This window comes from Panthera leo, chromosome A2, assembly GCF_018350215.1.
Source record: "Panthera leo isolate Ple1 chromosome A2, P.leo_Ple1_pat1.1, whole genome shotgun sequence".
Lineage (NCBI taxonomy): Eukaryota > Metazoa > Chordata > Mammalia > Carnivora > Felidae > Panthera > Panthera leo.
Genome location: NC_056680.1, coordinates 105,814,359 through 105,838,634, shown reverse-complemented (window position 1 = coordinate 105,838,634; position 24,276 = coordinate 105,814,359). Strand labels below are relative to the sequence as shown.

Here is a 24,276-nt window from a genome sequence, read left to right as displayed (position 1 = left end):
AGGATGGTGATGAGAGATTCCAAAGCTTCGGCCAACTTGAATTTTCTATTGTAATTTTTCCAAATACTTTATTTTCCTGGCGTTTAGTTGAATATCCTAAGAACCACCATCTTCACTGACATTCATGTACTAATATTGCCAGTTGAAGGAGTCACTATAATGATTCTTGCATCAGCTAACAATTTCAGAATTCTCTTTTCTTATTGTCTTCAGAGTCCATTTGAATTCCACAGCAAAGTATCAATACTATGACTTTAAACTCACATCAGTATTTGAACAAAGGCAACATTCCGTGCCTCTTTTTATTCACAAGATGCCCTCCAAATGGTTCGTTTCAAAGAAAATCCACAAAGACTCTCTTCGATTAAAATTATTTAACAAAATTATGTTGCCAGCATTGATGACATCTGCAAATGATGAAACCCGAAAGTATTTTAGGCATTGTCACTGTCTTTGAAATAAGCATCATCCTTTAGTTTAGATATTGAGTTTAATTCACTAAATGTAAGGAATATATGTTTGCCTTAGTTTTTTTTTTTTTTTTCTTTTTTTCTTTTTTTTTTTTATGAAACATCAGTAAGATTTCATTAATTGTAGGAAGTGGTAGGCCAAGGCAAGAAAGAGTATATATTTACATCATTTCCTGGTCTTCAGCATCAGAAGTAATGATACCATACTTACATCAATGTTTAAAAAGGAGGCTTCATTTTCTGCATATGCACATTTTAAACTGAACAGAAGTTTATACTTCAGAAATATAGGGAGACTGGCAGGGAATTTCTGAACGAATTTATTAGGAGGTGAAAAGTGGTAGTTCAAGCCTATTTTGTTTTCTCAACACATTGCATGTTTTTATTTATTTTTTCTTCTTTTTCTTTTATGCATTCTTATGTTTGCTTTGTCTTTATTAAATTTAACACTAGAAAAACTAAAAACAATATATATAGCTTGCAAGACTCCAAGTAAGAAACATAGATGGAATACCAAAGTATACAGGAAGACATATTAAGCAAAAAACAAGAAACAAAACAAACAAAAAAAAAACCCAGTATTTATAGAAACGTCAATTTCAATTAGGATTTCTAGAAAATGTGTCGGTCTCAGAAGGGGTAACAACTTAAACTAATAAAACATGTCAGAGAAGCTGCAAAATCATATATTGTTTTGATTTTTGATTTGAATATAGTTGACACACATGTTACATAAGTTTCACGTGTACAACATAGTGATTCAACCTCTCTGTGTGCTATGCTATGCTCTCTACAAGCATAGCTGTCATCTTTCACAATACAATGTCATGGCAATATAACTGACTATATTCCTATGCTGTACTCTTATTCCCGTGGTTTATTCATCCTGTAACTGGAAGTCTGTATCTCCGCTTCTCCTTCACCAGTTTTGCCTATCCCACCATCTTCCTCCCCTCTGGGGAAGCTTTTTGTTCTCTGTATTTTTAGGTCTGATTCTGCTTGTTTGTTTGTTTCCTTGTTGTTTTGTTTTCTAGATTGTACATATGAGTGAAATCATTACGGCGTTTTTAATTATCAGTCTGACTTAATTCACTTAGCACAATACCTGCTAGGCCCATCCATGTTGTCACAAATGGTATGATCTTATCCTTTTTATGTCTGTGTAATATTCCTGTATGTGTGTGACCTCTTCCTTATCCATTCGTCTATCAATGACACCTAGCTTGCTTCTATATCTTGGCTATTATAAAAAATGCTTCAATAAACATAGGGTTATATATATCTTTTCAAATTTATGTTTTTGTTTTCTTTGAGTAAATACCCAATAGTGGAATTACTGTATCCTATGGTATTTCTATTTTTAGTTTTTTGAGGAAACTGTGTACTGTTTCCCACAGTGGCTGAACCAGTTAACCTACCCACCAACAGGGCGGGAGAGTTTCTTTTTCTCCATATCATTGCCAACATGTGTAATTTCTCATCTTTTTTGTTTTTGCCATTCTCATGGTTGTAAGGTAATGTCTCATTGTGGTTTTGATGTGCATTTTCCTGATTATCAATGTTGAACATCTTTTCATATGTCCGTTGGCCATCTGTGTTTTGTTTGGAAAATGTCTATTCAAGTCCTCTACCCATTTTTTAATGGGATTGTTGTTTTTGTTTTTGTTTTTTTGGTGTTGTGTAAGTTCTTTGTTTTGGATATTAATTGCATATAAGATATATCATTTACAAATATTTTCTCCCATTCTCCATTTTGTTTTGTTGATGGTTTTGTTCACTATGCATATCTTTTTATTTTGATATAGTCCCACTAGCTTACTTTTGCTTTTTTCCCCGTTCCTTAGGAAAATCTTAGGATTTTTATGGTATCGGGTCTCACATCTAAGTCTTTAATTCATTTTGAGTTTATTCTTATATATGGTATAACACAGTGGTCTGGTTCATTCTTTTGCAGGTAGCTGGCCAGTTTTCCCAGGACCATTTATTGAAGAAATTGTCTTTGCCCCATTTTATACTATTGTATCCTTTGTCATAGATTAATTGATCATATAAGCAAGGGTTTATTTCTGAACTCTCGATTGTATTGATCTATGTGTCGGTGCCAGTTCCATACTGTTTTTTTTTTTTTAATTTTTTTTAACGTTTATTTATTTTTGAGACAGAGAGAGACAGAGCATGAACGGGGAGGGTCAGAGAGAGAGAGGAAGACACAGAATCGGAAGCAGGCTCCAGGCTCTGGGCCATCATCAGCCCAGAGCCTGACGCGGGGCTCGAACTCACGGACCGTGAGATCGTGACCTGAGCTGAAGTCGGACGCTTAACTGACTGAGCCACCCAGGTGCCCCAGTTCCATACTGTTTTAATGATGACAGCTTTGTAGTGTATCTTAAAATCTGGAATTATGATAGATCCAGCTTTGTTCTTTATTCTCATGATTGCTTTGCCTACTTCAGGGTCTTTTGTGGTTCCATACAAATTTTAGTACTTTTGTTCTAGTTCAGTGAAAAATGCTACTGGTATTTTGATAGCATTGCATTGAATCTGTAGATTGCTTTGGTTAGCATAAACATTTTAACAATATTATTCTTCCAGTCCATGAACATGGAATATCTTTCCATTTGTTTGTGTTGTCTTCAATTTCTTTTATCAGTGTTTTAGAGTTTTTAGAGTGCAGATCTTTCACTTCCTTAAGTTTATTCCTAGGTATTTTATTTATTTATTTTTGGTGCAGTTCTAAGTGGAATAGTTTCCTTAATTTCTCTTTCTGTTACTTTGTTATTAGTGCATAAAAACATTACTGCTTTCTGAGTATTAATTTTGTATCCTGAAACTTTACTGAATTCATTTCTTACTTCTAATAGATTTTCTACTGTAGTTGTACAACTTAGGAGTTTACTTTTCTTCCTTAACAATATGGATGCCTCATTTTCTTTCTTTCTTTCTCTCTTCCTTTCTCTCTTCCTTTCTTTCTTTCTTTCTTTCTTTCTTTCTTTCTTTCTTTCTTTGTCTGGTTGTGGTGCCTGGGGCTTTGGGTATTATGTTCACTAAAAGTGAGCCTTTTTGTTTCGTTCTTGATCTTAGAGGAAAAGCTCTCAGTTTTTCACCTTTGAGTATAAGGTTAGCTGCAAATTTTTCATATGTGGTTTTTATTATGTTGATGTATATTCTCCCTATACCCACTTTGTTTTTATCATGAACAAATGTCAGATTTTGCAAAATGCTTTTTCCGCATCTATTGAGATGATCACATGATTTTTATTTTTGTTTTTAAGTTTGAACATAATCTTAAATAACGTTTTTTTTAAAATTCCTCCACATTTTATGTATATGCTGTCATGTGTTACATATTTTTAAAAAGTTTATTTATTTTGACAGTAAGCATGCACATGTGTGTGAGTGGGGGCGGGGCAGAGAGAGAGGGAGAGAGAATCCTAAACAGGCACAGCCCTACCAGGACAGAGCCTGACATGGGGCTGGATTCCACAACTGTGAGATCATGACCTGAGGTAGACTCAGAGGCTTTGATGACTGAGCTACCCAAGTGCCCCATTTTATATATTTTTACTCATAATTTTCTTGTTCTTTATTTTCGAGTATATTCTCTGCCCCCCATTTTGCTTGACATTCTGTGTTGTTGCTGTAGATTAGGAAGAGTAGATATTTGTAAACTTGGAAGAATGACTGTGTCTCCATCTCTCTTGCTTTCTCTTTTCTCTCTTCTGTATCTTTTGCCATTCTCTCTGTCTTTTGTTGTGCATAGGCTGTTCAGTCAGCCCTCAGTTCTTCAAGAATTGCTCTCTAAATGGGTATAATATGATGCTGTGTTCTATGGAGGAGGTGAGTTCACAGTCTTTCTACATCACCATCTTGGACCAAAACACTTATTTATGATTTTCTTTTAAAAAAAATGCCTTTTTACAGAGGCATCTGTTAGACATGTGTCCACTGCTAACTGAAGACCCAGAATATCAAAGGGCCAGCATTCTTTCAAATATAAAGACTAGGGATGTTTCCTGGAAATCACTTCAGTAACTCTACAATTAAAATTTGCATACATATTTTTTGCACATTAGCCTTTATCAGTGGGAATAGTTTACAGCACTTTAATGAGACTAAAATAAAGGCATTCATTTAAATTCTGAATACTCAGATTTGTCCACAGGATTTGTGGACAGGAAAGAAAGCAGAAAGGGGAGTAATTCATTTTATAGTTAAGAAAACTAAAGCAGACACATCATTGAGTTTCACAAAGTTAGACAGTAGGCTATGTTAAGTCTAGAACATAAAGAACCTTAAGCCATTTATCTTTGGAAATAAAGTCATAAGGATTAATTCTCTCATTAATACTTTCTGGCCACAGTTTGTAGTTAGGGAAGTACAAGACTTTTTGGCCTATAAATTAAGTTTTCACCCATTCCCTAAAGAATAATGAAAATAGCTAAATACAAATATAAATAACCCGAAATAAATAATCTGTGGTGGGATGCAGCTTGTCTTATGAAGTGTCTGAATATTTTACATCACCAAAGAAGTCATCTTTAGTTTCCTTAACCCACAGAAAATAAACTAAGCAATCAAATTGTAGGAAAATCTCATATGAATAGACAGATAGGTTGTAAATATTTTCCTCTGCCCCATATTTTAAAAAAGTGTTTATATATTTACATACACACATAAGCTAATCCTAAAGTATGCTTGTTTTCAATTCGATTTAAAATTCTCAACTCTTTCCTTTATGACCTAAAAATTAAGCCCATATACATGACTTGAGTTGGAAAGCAAATCTTTTGCAATAGTACATAAACCATCTCCTGACAATATTAGTAACCACTTCCTAAATTCCATGTTATATTTACTTTACCAAACAGGAAATGCAAATTCTCCTTGTTATTCTTCCATTAAAGATATACCACTTCATTGAATTAGGGACTTTTGTTGAATACAAGCCAACCATTAAAAGAGATTATGAGTACCAAATATACATATACATCTTACCCCTTTCATTCTTAAAAGTGTGGAAGAATAGAAGAGAATAGGAGAGAATTAGAAAACATCTAAGCAGTCCTGTTCTAAGACAAGAGGACACTCAGCACTTTTCCAGGGCCCCACACTTATATGGGCTTTCATTTGTATTTTACTCCCCAAACATTATTTTATCTTGAAAATATTAGGAATTGGCTTGCATATAAGTATTTCAGTTCTTGATACTGGTCATTTATCTGAGATTCTTCTTTAGAACCGATGATATATACGGCAAATTAATTGGAAGTTACATTTAACATTTCTTTCCTATCTCCTAATTTTTTCTCCCTACTTCCCTGCCCCGCCCCCCCCCCCTTCTTTTTAGTAATAGCTAAATTGATAATACAAATTTAGAAAGGATTTGTGTTTGCGGAGATTAGTGAAAATATAGCAAGAAAGATAATTTTTTAATGATAAAGAGTTTTTATTTATATTGTAGGATTTCCTGAGTGTATAAGTTTGATATTTGTTTACACACGCTGAGGATAGAGGGAGGAACAGGAGACCACTGTGGTTCCCCCATCAACAGTGTCACTCCATAGAGCTGGAGCTGTGAACTGGTTGCAAAAAAACAGGGGGCAGTAATAAGGGAGAACTAAAGTGGAAAAGTTATGAAGAAATACAGATAAGTGTTAATTTTATTATTGTTTATTATGCAGCCACTATTGTTAAGTATATCATTAAATGATCATTTAAGCCAACAATAATCTTGTAAATTGGATGCTATTTTTACCTACATTTCAAAAGTATGGAAACAGAGCTTACAAATATTAAATAACCTGCTCAGGATCACACAGCTATCAAATGGCAGCACCAAGTTGTGGAATCAGGCAATCTGGCCCCGGAAATATATTCCTTCTCAATGTCTTCCTCCCTCCCATCTTCTCTCAGTTGAATCCAACATATTTCTTTATCATTATTTGTCTTCCTAGGCGAGAAGAAGCTTGTTTCTATTCAGAAAAATTTCAGCTGCATTATCAATTTTTTTTTAAATAATGAGATAAATATGTATAAGCTGGGAGAAAGTAAATTTAACAAGCATTTATCTAAGTGCTTGACAAAAGGTAATTACTTTTATTCTTTTATCAACACTGTGATGTAGGAATTTTATTTTCCCCATTTTGCAGAACAAATTAAGCAGAAAAGTAAACTGCTAAGTAGAGATGCTAGGATTTGCACCAAGGCAGTCTGGCTCCAGAATCTGTCTTAACAGGGGTTGACTTGTCCGTGAGGCACATGGACACAATGCCAAGGGTCCACCATATTTTAGGAAGACAAAAAATGTTTTAATCTGAATTTTTTTCTAAAATCAGAAGCAAAAAAAGAACATCATAACATTGATTATATAATAAATACAATGAATACGATAATATTGAACACATAATAATGATTTCTTATGCCAACATGGACTCAAAATATAATAATATAATTTTATGTATGTATGTATTTATTTATTTTTCAGTGAAGGAAACAGCCCATGAAAGCAAATGCATTCACAGCCCACAGATGTCGAACTATAGCCATGTTCTTAGCTGCTGTGCTATGTTGACTCTCATTAATATATAAAGTTCATGGGTGCCTGGGTGGCTCAGTAGGTTAAGCATCTGACTTCAGCTCAGGTCATGATCTCATTGTTCCTGAGTTTGAGGCCTGCAGCAGGCTCTCTGCTGTCAGCACAGAGCCTGCTTCAGATCCTCTGTTCCCCGTCTCTCTCTGCCCCTTCCCCACTAAGCGTGCATGCACTCTCCCTCTCAAAAATAGACATTAAAAAAATAATAAAATAAAACAAATAAATAAATAAATAAATTTCACATTCAAACATTCTTCAATTTAGTTGTGGAAATAATTTTCTCCCACAATTACCTACTTATTATTTAGCACTCTTCCTATTTCCCAGTTAATGGCATTCCATCCACTCTTTCTAACCAAAAGGAATTAAGAAACATGAATCTTCCTTTTCATGCAGATATCATTCATTACTATTAAACCCCAGACTCAAAATCCTAAGACAAAGTGCTTTTGGACAATAAAATGTAGCTGAGGTCAATTTCACAAAGCATAAGACTGAAATCAAGTAAATTATTTCACTAGGCCTCATTAATTCTATGGAGTGCCACATTTGGTGGTGGGGGTAGGGGTTGATAACATAGATCTGAAAATACTCTGAAAATTAAAAGACAGTTTAAATGTCGCATCCTGATCTGTACTGATGTCTGGCCTTGTTACAATCTACAATTATTTTACTTTTTGTGTGAACATCCATGCTTTACTAGACAAATAGTATTATGTTACATTCCAGAGTTCCATACCCTTTGAATGTTATTCAATACTCACTGTATTAAGGTATGTATTTATTTTCTTTGCTCTGCAAAAATAATAAGGGTTTCAAACAAGAGATTGAGGGCCCATACTTTGTTTTGAGGATTCAGGTTATAGTAGTAGTTCCCCACTTCCAGCTCTCAGTCAGGTGCCTGTATAGAAAAATCTTTTCGTGCATTGTTATGTATTGCATATTCATCCCCTCCCCCCAATTCATATGTTGAAATCCTACTCCCCCAATATGATGATATTAGGAGGTCAGGCCTTTGGGAGATAATTAGAATTAGATGAGGTAATGAGAGTAAAGCTCTCGTGAATAGGATTAATGTCCTTATAAAAGTTGCAAGAATGCTGGCTTCCTGTCTCTGCCCTCTGCTGTATAAGAATGCAAGAGAAGGCGGGAATTTGTGAACAGAAGAGGGCTCTCTGTGGCATATGACCATGTTGGTGTCTTGCTCTTGGATTTCTAGACTCCAGAACTGTGAGAAATAAATTCTTAATGTTTATGGGTTGCCCCACGTATGTTTATTACAGCAGCTTGAATAGACTAAGGCACATACATACACATACAAACATACTTATATAATACAAGCGTGTTATGAGATCACAATAGTTAATTTATAGAAGTTTTTCAAGTATATGCCCTTTGTACTTTAAAATTTTTTGCTTTATTTTTTAATGTTTATTTATTTTTGGGAGAAAGAGAGTATGAGCAGAAGAGGGGCAGAGAGAGGGAGACAGAATTGAAAGCAGGCTCCAGGCTCTGAGCTGTCCGTACAGAGCCTGATGTGGGGCTCCAATTCACCAGCAGTAAGATCATGACCTGAGCTGAGTCTGTTGCTCAACTGACTAAGCCACCCAGGCGCCCCTTAATTGTTTTTTTAATGTATTTTTTTTATAAAATAATTTTACAGTCAAAGGTAAGTAGTTCCCCTCTCCTCTGACATCCACCCATCCCTACCCTTGCCTTTTTTGTTATTTTTGGGTTCTTATCCGGTAGAAGACTGTTAGCTTTCTGTTAAATCTTATATAGGTTTTTTGTTTTGTGCTCGTTTGTCTATTTATTTATTTATTTGTTTTGTAATTTTATCAATCCCCAGTCGAGAGAACTGATGAACTACTCAACTCTTTGTAAAGAACGCTCTGTTATTCTGAGTGACAATTTTATCTTTTCCTGAGTGAATTCATTAAGGCTTTAGGTGCCACAGAGACTGAGACTTAGGACCCTACAGATGGAAAAAACAAAACTGGAGATAGAAGAAAGGACTCAGGGGAAGCAAGGTGGGTGGAGGGAATCATTTCATCAATATTAATTGGTACCAATTTTCTATAATTCTTTTTATAGCCTTTTCTTAGAAAAGAACATCTTTTATGTCCACGTGGTGATATTTAATCAGTATAATTAGTAGCCCTAGTGGTAGACTCCTTCTACCTGCTGCTTTGCTGCTTTGTTTTTGCTCTAATAATTTACACAAGGATTTCACAAACCATAATCCATAGAGCTTTAGTCCTATAAAATATTCTGCCAAGGAAAAATATTAGATGTTCAAATACTTCTGGTAAGTTCATTGTACTGTCTCAATCCCGCCCCCCACCATTTCCATCTCTAGGCACTAAACCACCTCCACTGAGATTTATTTCACTGGGAACATTAGCATAAGGCACATTAGCATATTAAAGGCTCTGATAAGTGCCAAAGGGTTATTTGTTTTGCTTTATTTTAAAGTGATTTAATTGCATTCAACTCAGCTTTTCTTAAATTTTCCCCCTGGCAACTTTTTCCCCCCCAGATAACCCCTATTAGTATTCCAAGATAATATCCTTCCCTCAGGACAAACTTTGGGAAACTGTGTTCCATTTATTGTGCAACCACAGTTGTCAAGATTACACATTAGAAAGTGCTTGAAATCAGACTTGAGCAATTATTCAGCAACCATTTATCCATGGTCTTGAGGTGAATGGGAGTCAAATGAGCTGAGGTTGATGGCTCTTTTCCTCCATGTGCTGGCTCTACTGACTGTGGGTGAATCCTTTCACTTTGTGGGTATCAGTTTCCTTGACTATAAAGCGGGACACGAATATTGCTGTGGCTGGACTGTCCTCAGTATCCAATGGGAAAATCAAGCAGTCTGTCAAGTGCTTAGTGCGCAGAGCAGAACTCGGTGTTTTTCTTCCCAGCCATCTCTCACCCTGCTCCATTCACAAATGAACGGTTCAAAATTAGCAACAATGAAATTCCAATTAAAAACAAAATCTTTTTTTCCCCTTCAGGTTCTTATAAATTCTGAGAAAGACATCTACTTTACTTATCTTGGGTTAGTGGGTTAGTGATTTCCATGGCTACTGAAAAATAATTTTACAGGAGACTAATTGCAAAGCAGATCAATTTTTTGAATGAACGTCCTTGAAAATGTCTCTTTAATTTCCATTTAATTGGAACAGATTCATCTGCCATCCTTATTCATGCAAAACTCCCATTTGACACCACTTAGTTCCAAACTAAATGAGGTAATGTAAACGATAAAAGCAGCATCACTGCATAGAAACACAAATATTCAGCTCATACTCTGGTCCACAACTGAAAAAGTGAGGAAAAGGGGACTCAGTGGCAAAACAAAGCCTGTGATCCCAACACTGAAAAGCGAAACCTTAACTGAAAGCATAAAAGAAAAAAAGGTAGAATTATAGGCCTTGTCATGACATTTGGAGACAGGATTTGTAGAAGAGAGTAAAAGATTCCATCTTGCTTTGAACGTACTTCTACGTTAACTCTATTCCTTCAATGTGTACATGGTACATGCTTAGTTCAAGCCAAGTCCAGTTCTAGGCAGGCTTGTAAATAAAATAATCGTCAAGTCCACTGGGATGCACTCTACCCTCCAGAGCTTACATCTTGTGTAGGTGGAGGAGAGGGCAAAGGTCAGGAAGCAAACAAAAACTAGGGGCACATAGGTACACAAGAGAGAAAATTGTAAACAAGCTAAATCCTCAGATGAAAATAAAACAGATTAATATGCTGGAGAGAGAGAGTTAGGAGAAACATGGGGAGATGTCATGAAAGTCCCCTCTAAAGAGGAGTTTTGCTATTAATGTACCTCTCCTTTAGTTTATGCCTTTCATTTGTTTGTGGGACGACCTATTATCTGCATATTTCTCATATAACACAGTGCCTGGTACACTGTGGTAGTGAATGGCAAACAGAGAATTTAATATGAGGACATAAATTTAAACTTCAGCCTAAGGGATTTAGTTTAGTTATTACTGGACATATCCCAATCCTGAAGTGTTAAATCCCTAAATGGCTTTGTTACTTTAAGGTCTGGATTTCCTTTCTGTCTTAGTCTGCTCAGGCTGCCATTACAAAATACCATAGAAAAGGGGGGCCTGGGTGGCTCAGTTGGTTAGACATCCACCTCTTGATCTCAGCTCAGGTCTTGATCTCAGGGTGAGTTTAAGCCCCGTTGGGCTCCACCCTGGACCAGAAGCCTACTTAAAATATAGCAACAAGCAAACAAACTACAGTACAGATGCCTTAAATGACTGAAACTTATTTTCTCACAATTCCTAATATTGGAAATCCACTATCACAGTGCCAGCTTGATCATGCTGTAGTGATCTCTCTTCCTGGCTTGGCTTTCCACTGTGTGCTCACAGGGCTTGCTATAGGGGAAGAGGGAGAGGGAAGACAGTAGAAAGGAGAGAGGCATGTGGGGAGGGAAGAAGGGGAAAAAAAAAAGGATGGAGGGAGAGAGAGGGTGAGGGAGATTGGGAAAGAGATAACTTTCTCTTTCTCTTGAATCCCTTTTTCTTTCTCATAAAACCAACTAATATGTCTTGAAGGCCCCACTGTCATGACCTAATCTAACCCTAATTACCTCCCAAAGCCCTTGTCTTCCAATCCTATCACATTCACTTAGGGCTTCAACATATGCATTTTCAGGGGGATATCAATATTTAGCCCATAACATTGTTTTAGCAGCTTTAAAAATAGGATGTGTTTACTAAATTGTTCCAGTCATCACTCAATTACCTATAGAAATACAGCCGTGAATAAGATAAAGTCCCTTTTGCCCTAGAGCCTTAAGTCTAATTGTAGAAGCCATTTTGCATAAATTAGAATGGCAAATAAATCTGTTCAATATGTGATAGATTAGACATTTTCTTTAAATTTTGTAATGTTTATTTATTTTAAAGAGAGAGAGAGCACAAGCAGGGGAGGGACAGAGAGAAAAGGAGACACAGAATCTGAAGCAGGCTCCAGGCTCTGAGCTATCAGCACAGATACATGGGGCTCGAACTCATGAACCACAAAATCATGACCCGAGCTGAAATCAGACACTCAACCAACTGAGCCACCCAGTCACCCCAGATTAGACATTTTTAAGAGAAAAAGTTCTTACAAGTAAGCTTCTAACTGGCCCCCAAATGATCATGGACACCTGATACTCACAGCTTTGTGCCATCATCCATCTCTCACATCTTACTGGTCTATGTGGCCAGTAGTGTGAGGTAGAATTGATGGTTTGTCATTTCCAAGATTATATTGTACAAGACTGTGGCCTCCTTCTTGAGGTTTCTCTCTTTTGGATTATTTGTACTTGAGGAGTCATGCCATGAGCAGCAGTAGGGAGAAAACCACATGGTTTAAAAAACTGAGCTGTATAGCTAATAGTCATAAGGAACTGAGACTGCAAACCACCACATGAGTGAGCTTAGGGGACGATTCTTTTCTAGATGACTGCAGCTCTAGCCCACAGCTTGACGACAATCTCAAGAGAGACCCTGAACCTGGAAACATCCAACTAAGTTGCTTCTAGATTCTTAATTGATAGATACTATGAAGTAATAATTATAGATTGATTTAAGCTGCTAAATTGGGGGGGGGGGTTTGTTACTCAGTATAGAGAACCAATGCAAGTCTTGGATTGCGGATAGTTTGAGAAACAATGGTGTGGAGCATTCTTGACTATTAGATATTGAAGGTTTAAGTAAGAAGTAGCTAGTTCTTATTAAGCATGGCTGGATGTGTTAGAAAATAAGACCAATTATGGCACTGTAACAAACTAGATGAGCTGTTGATACTTCTTCCAGCTGTAAGATCACATTATCCAGAATCCAAGCACTGTTATCTCCCATTACGTCAGGAATGAGTCAAATAACAAGAGCTATTTATAATGAATGTCATGGCCTTTTCCTGTATTTTAACCGATAACACTTATTATTTTAATAATTCTGAGTAGATTTCAGTAGGAGTGGGTGTGAGAATGTGTGTATGTACAGGAAAAAAAATATCGGTTTTAACTCTAAATGCAAAAATTATTTTTAGATATCCTCCATACACATACCTGAGGCATGGGATTCTGCTTCCTGAATGCCTTTCTGATAATGCCTTCCTTTATTGATTCAAATGATCCTCCTCTTTCCTAACAAGGGTAAGACTTTCATTCATAAGTAACTTCTTTTCTGGGTGGAACAGGTTGCCTGGAAATACATTTGATAAACCAATAAGCACTGATAATATCTGACAGGATAGAAACAGAGAGTAACTTCAATTTCGAATACAAAAGTGAGCCAAGACTAAAAACCTGAGTTTTATTTAGAGTTGTCATGCAGATACAAAGAAGATTTGTAGCTTTCTTTGATGTGCTTACATGAAATGCCTATAGTCAAACGGCTATTTTTAAACTTGAGAGGAAATTCAGGACAAAAGGAACATTTTAAATATAAAAGGGAATTCGGAAAGATCACAAAGAAGTGAAATCACGATTACAAAGTTCAAAGACACATTGTTCTTCAAATGCCAAGAAGCTGACTTAAGTATCATTGGTGACCCTCATTCAAGGGAGACTTTCTAGGTTTTAAGGAAGCTATGGACAGGAGGCCATTCTTTTGCCACCTTTTCAGAAAATGCCGTGTTTTGGGAAATCATTCTTTTTTACTTTCTTGAGACGAATTCCTGTGTGTGCATTCTTGTCAAGCAACATTTTCTCTCTTTCAACTACCACGCTACACTTTTTGAACTTAATAAGGAGATCTTAATAGCACGATCATTGGCCTCTTGTGTCAGGAATCAAGTCAGCCAAACCACCAGAGACCAGGGAGAGGATTTTGATGTGTCAGTCCCCTGCCTGCGCAGGGGAAATACTGGAGACCAGAATTGGCCCCCACATAGATAGGAAGGTAAAAAATTGTTCTAAACATGGGTAAGAAGTCAGGCTGAGTGTTCCCAGGTGTCAAGGACAGTTCTAAAAGTCATCCCTAAAGTCATAAGGATATAAACATGGCATATTTAGGCCAATGAGGACTAACAGAGTGAGATCTACTGTCTTATGTCATAGTAAAGTTCCAACAGATAAGAAAGGCAACTTTTATGGAGTTCCAACTCTGCAGTTTAAGTACAATGGCTCATTTCTTCCACACAGCGGTTTTGAAAAATAGGTTTTATATACATTATATAAATTTACAAGTTGAGTCTTAGAGAGATAAAATGATTTGACTCGTGTTAGAGTCAGTATTCAAATCCATGACTTTCTGATGCCAAGTTCTGTTACTGCTAGGTGGTATTTTCCCCCATGTGGTTGAGGTCAACACAGCCATTGATTAAAAATAAGAAAATTAGGGGATTGCTTTTGTAAGGGATCTCAGGGCATCTACTACAAACCCTTGATTTAATAAATTTTTAAAAAATAGGTCACATTGATACAAGCTATGATTCTGAATTCTATATTTCAGATACATTAATGTTGGTCATATAAATATCAAAGCCTTAGAAATCACAAAGAATGGTTTCTTAAAAAATGAATTAAATGTACAAATATGAAAAATATATGTAGTTGAATGCCACTTTCAATTTTCCTTTTGACAATAATTTTAAGAGCAAAGTTTTATCTAAAAACCATTTGTACATGGGTAATCAATCAGCCCTTTTCAATTGTCCAGTAAACTTTTGTTTTCAGAAAGTAATTGCTCATAACATTGCTTAAATATTTGAAATTTGTTTATATTTGTACGGTAAGGCAGTTCAGCAGGATGTTGTCCATTTACTGATTCATCCTGCAGCAAGCATTAAACACCTTCTATATGCCTTCTATGACTAAGAACACACTCGTAATCAAGATCCTAATGAGTTTATCAAATGAAGTACAGTCTGAAACATTTACACATAATTTAGGACTATGGAAAAATACCGGCTTTGAGAGCCCATAAGGAGTTCTCCTAATTCTACTTTGGGGATCATAACGAGATAAAACAAACTCTTTCCAGGAAGACTTTCTAGAAAAGGTACTTTGTGAATATTCCTACCAATGTCTAATACACATAAAAGGTTAACTTGTTAATGATTTAAATTTTTCTAAATCAAACTGTATCCCAGAAGAATAAAACTCCATTTCTAAAATGGACTTTTAGAAACCTTTTTTCCTTTGTTAACTAACCTTTTACATTTGAGGAAAGCAGAGAAACTACACCTGTATCTCTTGCGGTGGTTCAGAAAACAACTCTAGAGCTTGGTGACCTTTGTTGTTTTATTGTTTATTTTTTTATTTTATTTTATTTTAGCTATTTAAAGTTGCTAATACCATGCTTTCAATTCTAAAAGATATGCAAGGTGTCCTTTTTTAAAGGAAGGCAAATGATTTGTATTTTGTTCTTTGCTTATCAGTTATTCCAAACCATGTATCACCTAGAAGACCCCTGACCAACTACATATATTGCTGTTCTACAAATGAGAACACCTATGGTTCTCACAAAACAAATTATAACTTAAACTACTAATTCATTCATTCTTTTAATAGATTAAAGAAATAGGACTATAATACAAGCATATTGTAACAAGCCATTGTAAGTACTAGAAGAAAAATTTAGTTACTTTTTACATCACACCTCCAATCTTATCTACTGGAGGTACAATAAAAGATGGATATGTGTCTTTCTTTTTGATGATAAAAAGAATCAATATGTTAGGGGCACCAGAGTGGCTCATTCGGTTAAGCATCCAACTTCAGCTCGGGTCATGATCTCGCAGTCTGTGGGTTCAAGCCCCATGTCGGGCTCTGTGCTGACAGCTTGGAGCCTGGAGCCTGCTCTGGATTCTGTGTCTCCCGTTCTCCCTCTGTCCCTCCCCAACTCACGCTGTGTCACTCTCCGACTTTCAAAAATGAATAAATGTTAAAAAAATTTTAAAGAATTAATATGTATAGATAAATAAAGTATCCATAAAAAGAAAAAAAAAGTATTATAAATATATATTATACATTCTCAGTTGGCAGTGATATTGCCCCCAAGTGTTGAAAATTGATTCTTGGAGGAATGGATGTTAGGTATTACAATTGTTTTTGACTCTCCAAAGAATTACAGGACATGAACAGATATACACTGTATCTGTGGTATTAAAATTTAATGGGAGGAGGACAATTAGGGATAAAAAAAAGTCTGAAAGGGCTCCTTGGGGGGGCAATAATGAAAAATGTTGAGAAACATTGGTATATATGTGTATGTATATATATATATATGTGTGTGTGTGTGTGTGTGTGTGTATCTGTATTTGTGTATATAAGTACACTTTTATGTACATTATTTTTTTTATTTTGAACAAAAATAGGATATATTATTCTCTCTATTCTGTCTCTTTGTTCACTTGACATGATCTGTCACATGTAAATCAGGGCTGACATATGCAAATACTTAAAGAGTTCAGGTGAGTAACATAACAAGAAAACCAGGGGTTGGGGAAGAGTATAGACCATAGCAAAATTGAGAGCCCATGCTCCTTTACCCTTTACCTCTTAAGGAGTAGCAGTGTCCAGTTCCAGCTAATAGTTGCCATGAAAGAATATTCTCTGATTTGACAAACAATACTAGAAGTCTCAATTTAAAAAAAAAAAAAAATTAAGTGTTAATTCATTTTTGAGAGGCAGAGAGAAACACAGTGTCAGTGGGGGAGGGGCACAGAGAGAGGGAGACACAGAAGAGACATTTCTCCAAAGAAGACATCCAGATGGCCAACAGACACATGAAAGGATGCTTAACATCGCTCATCGTCATGTAAATGCAAATTAAAACCATGGTGAGGTCTCATGTCACTCCTGTCAGAATGGCTAAAATTCAAAACACAAGAAACAACAAGTGTTGGGGAAAATTTGTAGGAAAAGAAGTTCGCATGCACTGTTGGTGGGAATGCAAACTGGTACAGCCATTGTGGAAAACAGGATGGAGTTTCCTCCAAAAGTTAAAAATCAAACTACCCCTGTTCAGGACTACTGAATTAGAAACTCTATGGATCTACCCAGTAAGCAGAATGTTTAATAAGGAATTTCTTATGCAATTTCAAGTTTGAGGACCAAGGACATTGCATACTTTTTAATGGATACATAACAGAATTGAACTCCAAAATGTGAAAGCATCACACTTTGTTAAAACCATTCCCTTATTATGCCACATCTTCTTTATCCATTCCTCAATCAGTTGATGGACATTTGGGCTGCTTTCCTATTTTGGCTACTGTAAATAATGCTGCTGTAAACATAGTTGCTGCATGTATCCGTTTGAATTAGTGTTCTTGTATTATTTGGGTAAATAGCCAGTAGTGCCATTGCTGGATCATAAGGTAGTTTGATTTTTTAACTTTTGAGGAAACGCCATCCTGTTTTCCACAGTGGCTGTACCAGTTTGCATTCCCACCAACAGTGCATGAGAGCTTCTTTTCCTACAAATTTTCCCCAACGCTTGTTGTTTCTTGTGTTTTGGATTTTAGCCATTCTGAAATGTCTGTTCGTATCTTCTCCCCATTTTTAATTCGATTATTTGTTTTTTGGGTGTTGAGTTTTATAAGTTCTATACATATTTTGCATACTAACCCTTTATTGGATATGTCACTTGCAAAATCTTCTCCCATTTCATAGGTTGTCTTTTTAGTTTTGTTTATTCTTTCCTTCACTGTGTCTAATTTTAGGATCTAATAGATATTGTCCATTTTAGGATCTAGTAGGTATTGTAAACTTATTTTAAAAATGTTGCAGAGAGGCACCTGGGTGGTCAGTCGGTTAAGTATCCAACTTCAGATCAAGTCGTGATCTCATGGTTCCTGAGTGCCAGCCTCGCATCAGGGTTTCTGCTGTCCACACAGAGCTCACTTCGGATCCAGATCCTCTGTCTCCCTCTCTCTCTGCCCCCACCACCCCCACCCCCCCCCGCTCTCCCTTTCTCTGTCTCTCAAAAATAAATCAGCATTTAAAAAAAATGTTGCAGAAAGTCAAACTCTGACCAGCAATATATGCGAGCATGCTTATCCCAACATTGACATCCCTGGGTATTAGAACATTTTTTAATGCTCTTCATTTTTTTAATGTGCATAATGTTCTGACTTAGAAGGCAGCTAAGAATTTTTTTCTAAATTTTCTTTTTTCTTTTTCTTTCTTTTTCCTTCCTTTTCTTTCTCTCTCTCTTTCTTTCCCTCTCTCCTTTCTTTCCCTCTCTCTTTTTTTCCTCTTTCTTTCTTTCTTTCTTTCTCCCTCTTTCTCTCCCTCTCTCTCTCTTTCTCCCTCTCTCTTTCTCTTTTTCTTTCAGAAAGAGAGTAAGGGACAGAGAGAATCTTAAGCAGGCTCCATGCCCAGCCGACTTGGGGCTGGATATTATGACTAACCGCGAAATCATGACCTAAGCTGAAATCGAGAGTTGAAGGCTTAAAAAACTGAGCCACCTAGGTGCCCTGAGAAGTTTTTAGTAATGTGTTTGCATTTCCTCCTTTCAGAGGGTTTGCAGATATCCCCAAGCTGACAGTGGCAGGGTTGAGAGGTGAGCCAGCACATTGTACACAGTGTCAATTTTTTTCATATCCTTACCTTCTTCCTAGGGTCCACCCTCCCATCAAATCCCTGTTTTCTTCTCACAGGGAGCCCACTAAGCCATTCATTATTTTGTACCATTTTGGCAGGTCTCTAAGTTTTCCTTTGGAATTATATTCATTTGTTTATTTCCTTTGCCCATTTACCTACTTAATAGTCTATTTTTTCCTTATCAATTTGATGTAGCTCTGTGAAAACTAGGCCATTAACAATTTGCTTTATATAATATTGTTAAGAAATGAATTATGAAAGCTACTATTTTACTTAATTAACCTAATTTGAGCAAATTTAATTCTAATCATATTAATCATTTAAAACAACTAGTATCATTTTTCTTTTTTGCTGCTTTTAGAAACTCTATTTAACATCATGCATTTTCAATATAATGCTATAATAAGTTAACTGCAGAAAAGCCACTAATGAATATTATTTCATTATTAACTCACAGCAAAGGAACTATAAAGCTTTAAGTAGCTTATATGAAAGTTAAAAACTTTCCAAACTTAGAAATGAATTTTTTTTTTTTTTTTGAGGGGCGAGGGGTCTTTCTCTCAAGAGCTCCTATTTCAAGACCCATATGGGATTTCAAAATACAAGTAAATAAATGTCAAAGCCTCTTGGCCTCTGCTCTGCCATTCTTTGCCTGAAATCCTGCCAAAATGAAATTTTCCATTCAAGGACTGGCATTTACTAAGCTGATTTTTTTAAAGACTCACTTTCAGAAGTAGTGGAAATTCTGTGCAACTTTTGACGTTCCTCTCTGTGGATAGAACAGCTGCCTCTGTAGACATTTTCCACAATGGTAACTTTTTTTGAAAAACAGATTTTTAGTCCTTCCAATTCTTCAGCAACTGGGTCTATTGGCTTTTCCTAGTGCAAAGCATAAAAGATAAACAGCAGTCAAACTAAAAGCTGGTGTTTCACTAGGTATAGCAGCACAAACAGGAAAGAAAGAGAAAGGACAGAAGGGAAAGTGGGAGAGAGGAGAATGGTCTAATAGTTCACTTGCTGGAGGGGCAAGTGAGATAAATCTCAGAAAAATTGTCTCAACAAAACTGAGCTGTAGTGAGACTGGCTGTCTGCTTATTCACATAAGACCATTTTCAGTTACTGTTAAGATCAAATAGTTAAGAGCTGAGTGCGTTTAAAGAATCCAAGGGGGAAATATGGAGCCCCCTCCGAACAAAGTAAAGTGTTAGGATTAGGGTGCCACCACTTCTGTTTGCCCAGTGTTGGTGGGAAGAAGGGGGAGTGCTTTTGGGAGCCTGTGAAAGAGTGGGGACTGGGAAATGGAAACTAAAATTGTCAGCCAGCAAAATCCTGCAGTATCCCTGAGTGAAACTTTAAAAAGTTAACAAGAAACTGCGATAAATTCAAGGTAAAAATGAAAATTACAGGAAGTTAGGTGAGAAAACTGAAATCCATCTGAAATCGAACTGTTTGCACTTCTAAAAGCAATGGCTTGAAGCAGCAAGTTAGTAGTCTGTCTTGAGGCTTTCTTCCTAACCTACTTAATTCTCGAAAAGCCTTTCACTGCTTTTCTCATAGAGAGTGCACCCTGAGATGATCTCCCTGCGAGCCTTCCTTTAATTTCCGACTTCTTTTCCTCTTGTCAGACCTAAGGCTCCTTTTCCTCATAGAGTATTTGCTCAGCGACGAATCACAGAGGAGGTAGCGAGGTAGAAAAAAGTTTTGTGGTTTGGGAAACTTAGGCCTTTGTTGTGTCATTTCCCTTGCCCCTCCACGCCCCCAACCACGTGACCAGGAAAGGCCGGAATTTTGTGAATGGAGCCGAAAGGTTGCTGCTGGGGCGGGAGAAGCTCCGCCCCTTCCCTGGAGCGGCCAATCTCCTAGCGGAGCGCTGCGAGGTCAGCAATAAACAACAATGGGCTGGGAAAACACGAGACGTTATTGGCTGCGGCAAGAACCTCGCGGGGGCCTACCCTGAAGCTCCACCCTTTCCCGGTTACCCTGGATACCCGTCCGGCTCTGGCTGCTGAGGTCTTCGGAAACTGTTGCTCACGTTACAGAGGCTGGGTTATCCCGGGAATGCTGGGCGGCGGGACACCCTTGCTATTGGCTCCCCGCCTGATTGCACCCTCAGAATGCACCCCAGAGCGTCTCTATCCTGCGTTGCGAACCCCACTGTGCACAGAACCCCTCTCTGACCCGGGTTAAAATGGAGTTCCCGCTCAAAATGCTTGTAGGTGCGCGCGTTTGCACCGGCTACTCTGATTTACTAGTTTCAGGGAATGCGCTGTGGGTGTCCTTGTTGTCCACAGTTATTGGGTGTTTCCCCAGTAACACTTTTTCTGTTGTTTATTACAATTTTTTTTTTTTTTTTTTGGCGTAGGTATTTACCCTTCTGTTTCCCTCCATGGGTCCAGAATTGAGTCTTGTGTGCTCACACTCTCATTTTAATGCGTCTCCATAGCGTTCCATTTAAGGAACGAAACTTTATAGAAATTGAGAACTACAGCACGTTTCCCTACGGGCGGAACAGCTGCCGGAAACGTCCTTTGGTCTGGTCGCCATCAGTATCACAAGTGAATTTCAACACAGTGCACCAAGTCCCTGGTCAGATCCCCACGGCCTCCCATCCACTGTTGGGCCGAGGCTGCTTTCTAACGACTTTTTACAGCCCCAAGCCTCCTAGGCGCGTCAGGGATAGTGGTTTCAGAGTCGCAACCCTCACTTTTTAATGTCCCGAGCATTGTCCTTGAAACCCGAGCCCCAACCGCGCTCGCCCCCACTCCCGGCTGGGGCTGTTTAAAAGCTGGAGAGGAAGTGAAAGCGTCAAGTACAGTAAGTGACACCCTCCGCCTCCTTGTATACATAACAAAAGCTCAGGAAGCGTTCGAGTCCCTAGGATATCCGAGCCACCCCATTCCCTCCCCGCTCCTCCCCTCCTCCATAGTGGACTGGAAGCACCTTGTCCTAGTACACACGTGGGACACATTTGTTTTTTATACTTTTCTTCACCTAGGTTGCTCTGTGGTCCTAATTCTTCCTCCCAATGCACCCCCTCCTGACAAGCAATTCCTCAGCTCCCAGGTGATTTTACTCATGGATTCTTTATTTTACTGTCCCATGAACGATAATATCTTGTTTTACTTGAGGGATGGCTGATAAAATGAAATATTTTTGATAAACCATTATGGTGGTGCTGGATGTTGAAAAACAGGGGAAGAATTTGGGCCAAAAGCTTAGTGGGAACGAGGCTATACAGCGAGGTGGGTTCGTTATCAGGTTAAAAGTACAGGGGGCTGGAGATCTCGAGGGAGGCGATTCGGAGGAGTAAGGAGGCACAGGCTTGGTGGATCGCACTTCAGGGTATGTATCCGAACCGAACAAAAGTGCTTTAGGAAATCAGACCAGTAGTGGACCTAACACACCAGTAAGGAGAACTAGCGACACATGGCTTCAGTGTCCCGGACGCCTTAACAATAAGCAGCGGCTTAGGAAGGCAGCTGATTTCCTCTTAGGCGTTTGCAGACTGTGGACCCAGCGCCAGCCCGCGGAACATCCCTGTAGGAAGAGGGGCGCGAGAGATCCACGAGAAGGGGCAGCAAGCCGCCTGATTGACAGCTCGAAATCTGATCTTGTGAAAGAGACGCGGAGCCAATGGGAGGCAGCGATCCATCAGTTTGGATTGGAGGCCCCTGGAGGAGAAGTAGAGGAAAAACCACCGAATTGAGCTCTGTCAGAGGCGCTTTCGGCTTCCAAGGGGGAAGTGCTGGGCGATAATTAATGTTTTTATTAAATTTGGAGGGAATTTTTTGCAGCCGTTCGCCTAGCGTGGCCTTCAGGTGGGTCTTTCCAACAACTTTTTATGTCTCTCCAGATAATTGCATGGTTGTGGGTTGCAAAAACTATCCTTATGAAAGAGGTGTCTCCGTCTCTCTAGTCCCGTTAGGTGCAAAGCAAGTCTCGTTGATCGCCATTGCTAGTTTTGCACACGTTTGCGAATCAGAGCTGCCCGGGGTACACCGACCGCGCAGGGAAACATCGAGAGTGTAAATAAATACATCGCCTCTTGTTCGGATTTTTGCTACTGCCGAAAATATGTAAATTGTGAACTCTCTTGGCTCTCTTTGGATCCAGGTGAAGGAGGCTGTGTAGGGAGGGTTATTTTTTGTGAATGGGACTGTCTGAGGGTAATTAGCTATGCAAATTCAAGAGCTTCATTCATGATTTTTTTTTTTTTAGCCTAAAAGCCATCTTGTTCCCCTCTAGGTTGATAGAAGTCCACATCCCGAGGAAATCTCCAGCTAAATGCTCAAAATATAAAACACTGAGCTGAGCTTTGCGAAGAGCAGCAGAATGGATGGATTTTATGACCAGCAAGTGCCTTACATGGTCACCAATGTGAGTGATCAGTTCGAAAGTTGCTGTTTATAAACTTGACTCCAACGGAGGGGGGGGGGGGGAGGAGAGAGAGAATGAGAAGGGAGGGGGTAAGGGGGTTGGGATTGCAGATACTTTATCTGCTTTGTTGCCACTGTAGGGCGACTCTGCTTCTAGAAGCCCAGTCTTCAAAATGAGCTTACCTTTCAGTGACTTGGATAAGGCATAGTTTTGTTTTTAAGAACCCCCCCTTTTTTTTTTTTTTTTCTGATTAAAGTGCCCAAGATGAGTGGAAGAGGAGATGGAGGGCAGCAGCAGCTGCACTCAAAGTTTTTGGCTGGGTTTGTCTGCCACATTGAAAAGAATGAAGTTGAGACTAATGCTGACACTTTTTGTTTACATGGGGTGTTTTTCTTTCTTTTTTTCCTGTCTCACTTTTTCCTCATATTTTTCATTTCACCACTCTATTTATGCTTTTTGTTTTGGGAGGTATCAGAGAGAATAAAACTCACTGTATTATAGTCTAGCTTTAATCTATCTGAAAACGACTTTAAGTGTGATTGCTTAATGTTTTGATGCCAAGATGCCATGAATACAGGACTGATAAGTAGTAGTGTGTTCCGCTTGGCTGGGAACAACTCTCCCTGGTTGTTGAATTCTCAGCTTTCACTGTCAAATGAGTGCAGAAAATGAAGATTAGATTGGATACTGTGGACTTTTATTTTTCTATGCAGAGAGAAGATCCAGTAGACTTATATATGCATGTGTTTTTGTGTATATGACATCTGAGGTTTACATTTTTTTTAAAGGATTTTTTCTTTCCCTTTGTAGAATCAGCGTGGGAGAAATTGTAACGAGAAACCAACAAATGTCAGGAAAAGAAAATTCATTAACAGAGATCTGGCTCATGATTCTGAAGGTGAGGTTTGATTTTGGGCTGAATCCCTGCTCTTTACCTATACTCCCCACCCTCATAAAGAAGAGGAACCCTTAAATCTTAGCTTACAAATAATATTCTTTCAAATTCCTGCATTTAATTGAGACTTTTACTTGTAGCAATTACCATAATGTGACAGTTTGCATTGGAGGATATTTTATAGCCCTGTCACAGACTAATGAAAGAAGGAAATAAAAAGTTAACAGTGACATCCTTCTTTTAATCACTTTTGTGTTTAAATATTCTGGCCCATATGGCATATAACTAATCCCATACACTAAGGTAACAGTTTTAAAATATCCAACACAGTGGGACATAAGCAGCTACGTATACTACTTAA

The 24,276-nt window shown here is 37.9% G+C and overlaps 1 protein-coding gene and 1 long non-coding RNA gene across 9 annotated transcripts in view; one reads left to right on the top strand and one right to left on the bottom strand.

Annotated features, from left to right (window-relative positions):
* The window catches only part of LOC122213488, a 46,747-nt gene extending 26,393 nt beyond the window's left edge, over nt 1-20,354 (bottom strand). For 2 of the 4 annotated variants that reach the window (XR_006199541.1, XR_006199542.1), the window contains exons 1-3: nt 20,048-20,354; nt 19,369-19,522; nt 13,157-13,292 (exon numbers count right to left, since the gene is read on the bottom strand). This is a non-coding gene — a long non-coding RNA (uncharacterized LOC122213488). Of the gene's footprint in view, nt 1-9,646; nt 10,005-13,156; nt 13,293-19,368; nt 19,523-20,047 lie in introns of those variants that run through there. The other 2 variants (XR_006199543.1, XR_006199540.1) reach the window with 2 other exon arrangements.
* A 1,814-nt stretch (nt 20,355-22,168) lies between these two features.
* ETV1 (ETS variant transcription factor 1) overlaps nt 22,169-24,276 on the top strand; it is a 92,201-nt gene continuing 90,093 nt past the window's right edge. For 2 of the 5 annotated variants that reach the window (XM_042919197.1, XM_042919175.1), the window contains exons 1-4: nt 22,169-22,461; nt 22,560-22,756; nt 22,862-23,020; nt 23,831-23,918. In XM_042919197.1, the coding sequence (XP_042775131.1) occupies nt 22,976-23,020; nt 23,831-23,918 (133 nt within the window). In that variant the 5' untranslated portion in view covers nt 22,169-22,461; nt 22,560-22,756; nt 22,862-22,975. The remainder of the gene's footprint in view (nt 22,462-22,559; nt 22,757-22,861; nt 23,021-23,830; nt 23,919-24,276) is intronic. The other 3 variants (XM_042919183.1, XM_042919188.1, XM_042919194.1) reach the window with 3 other exon arrangements.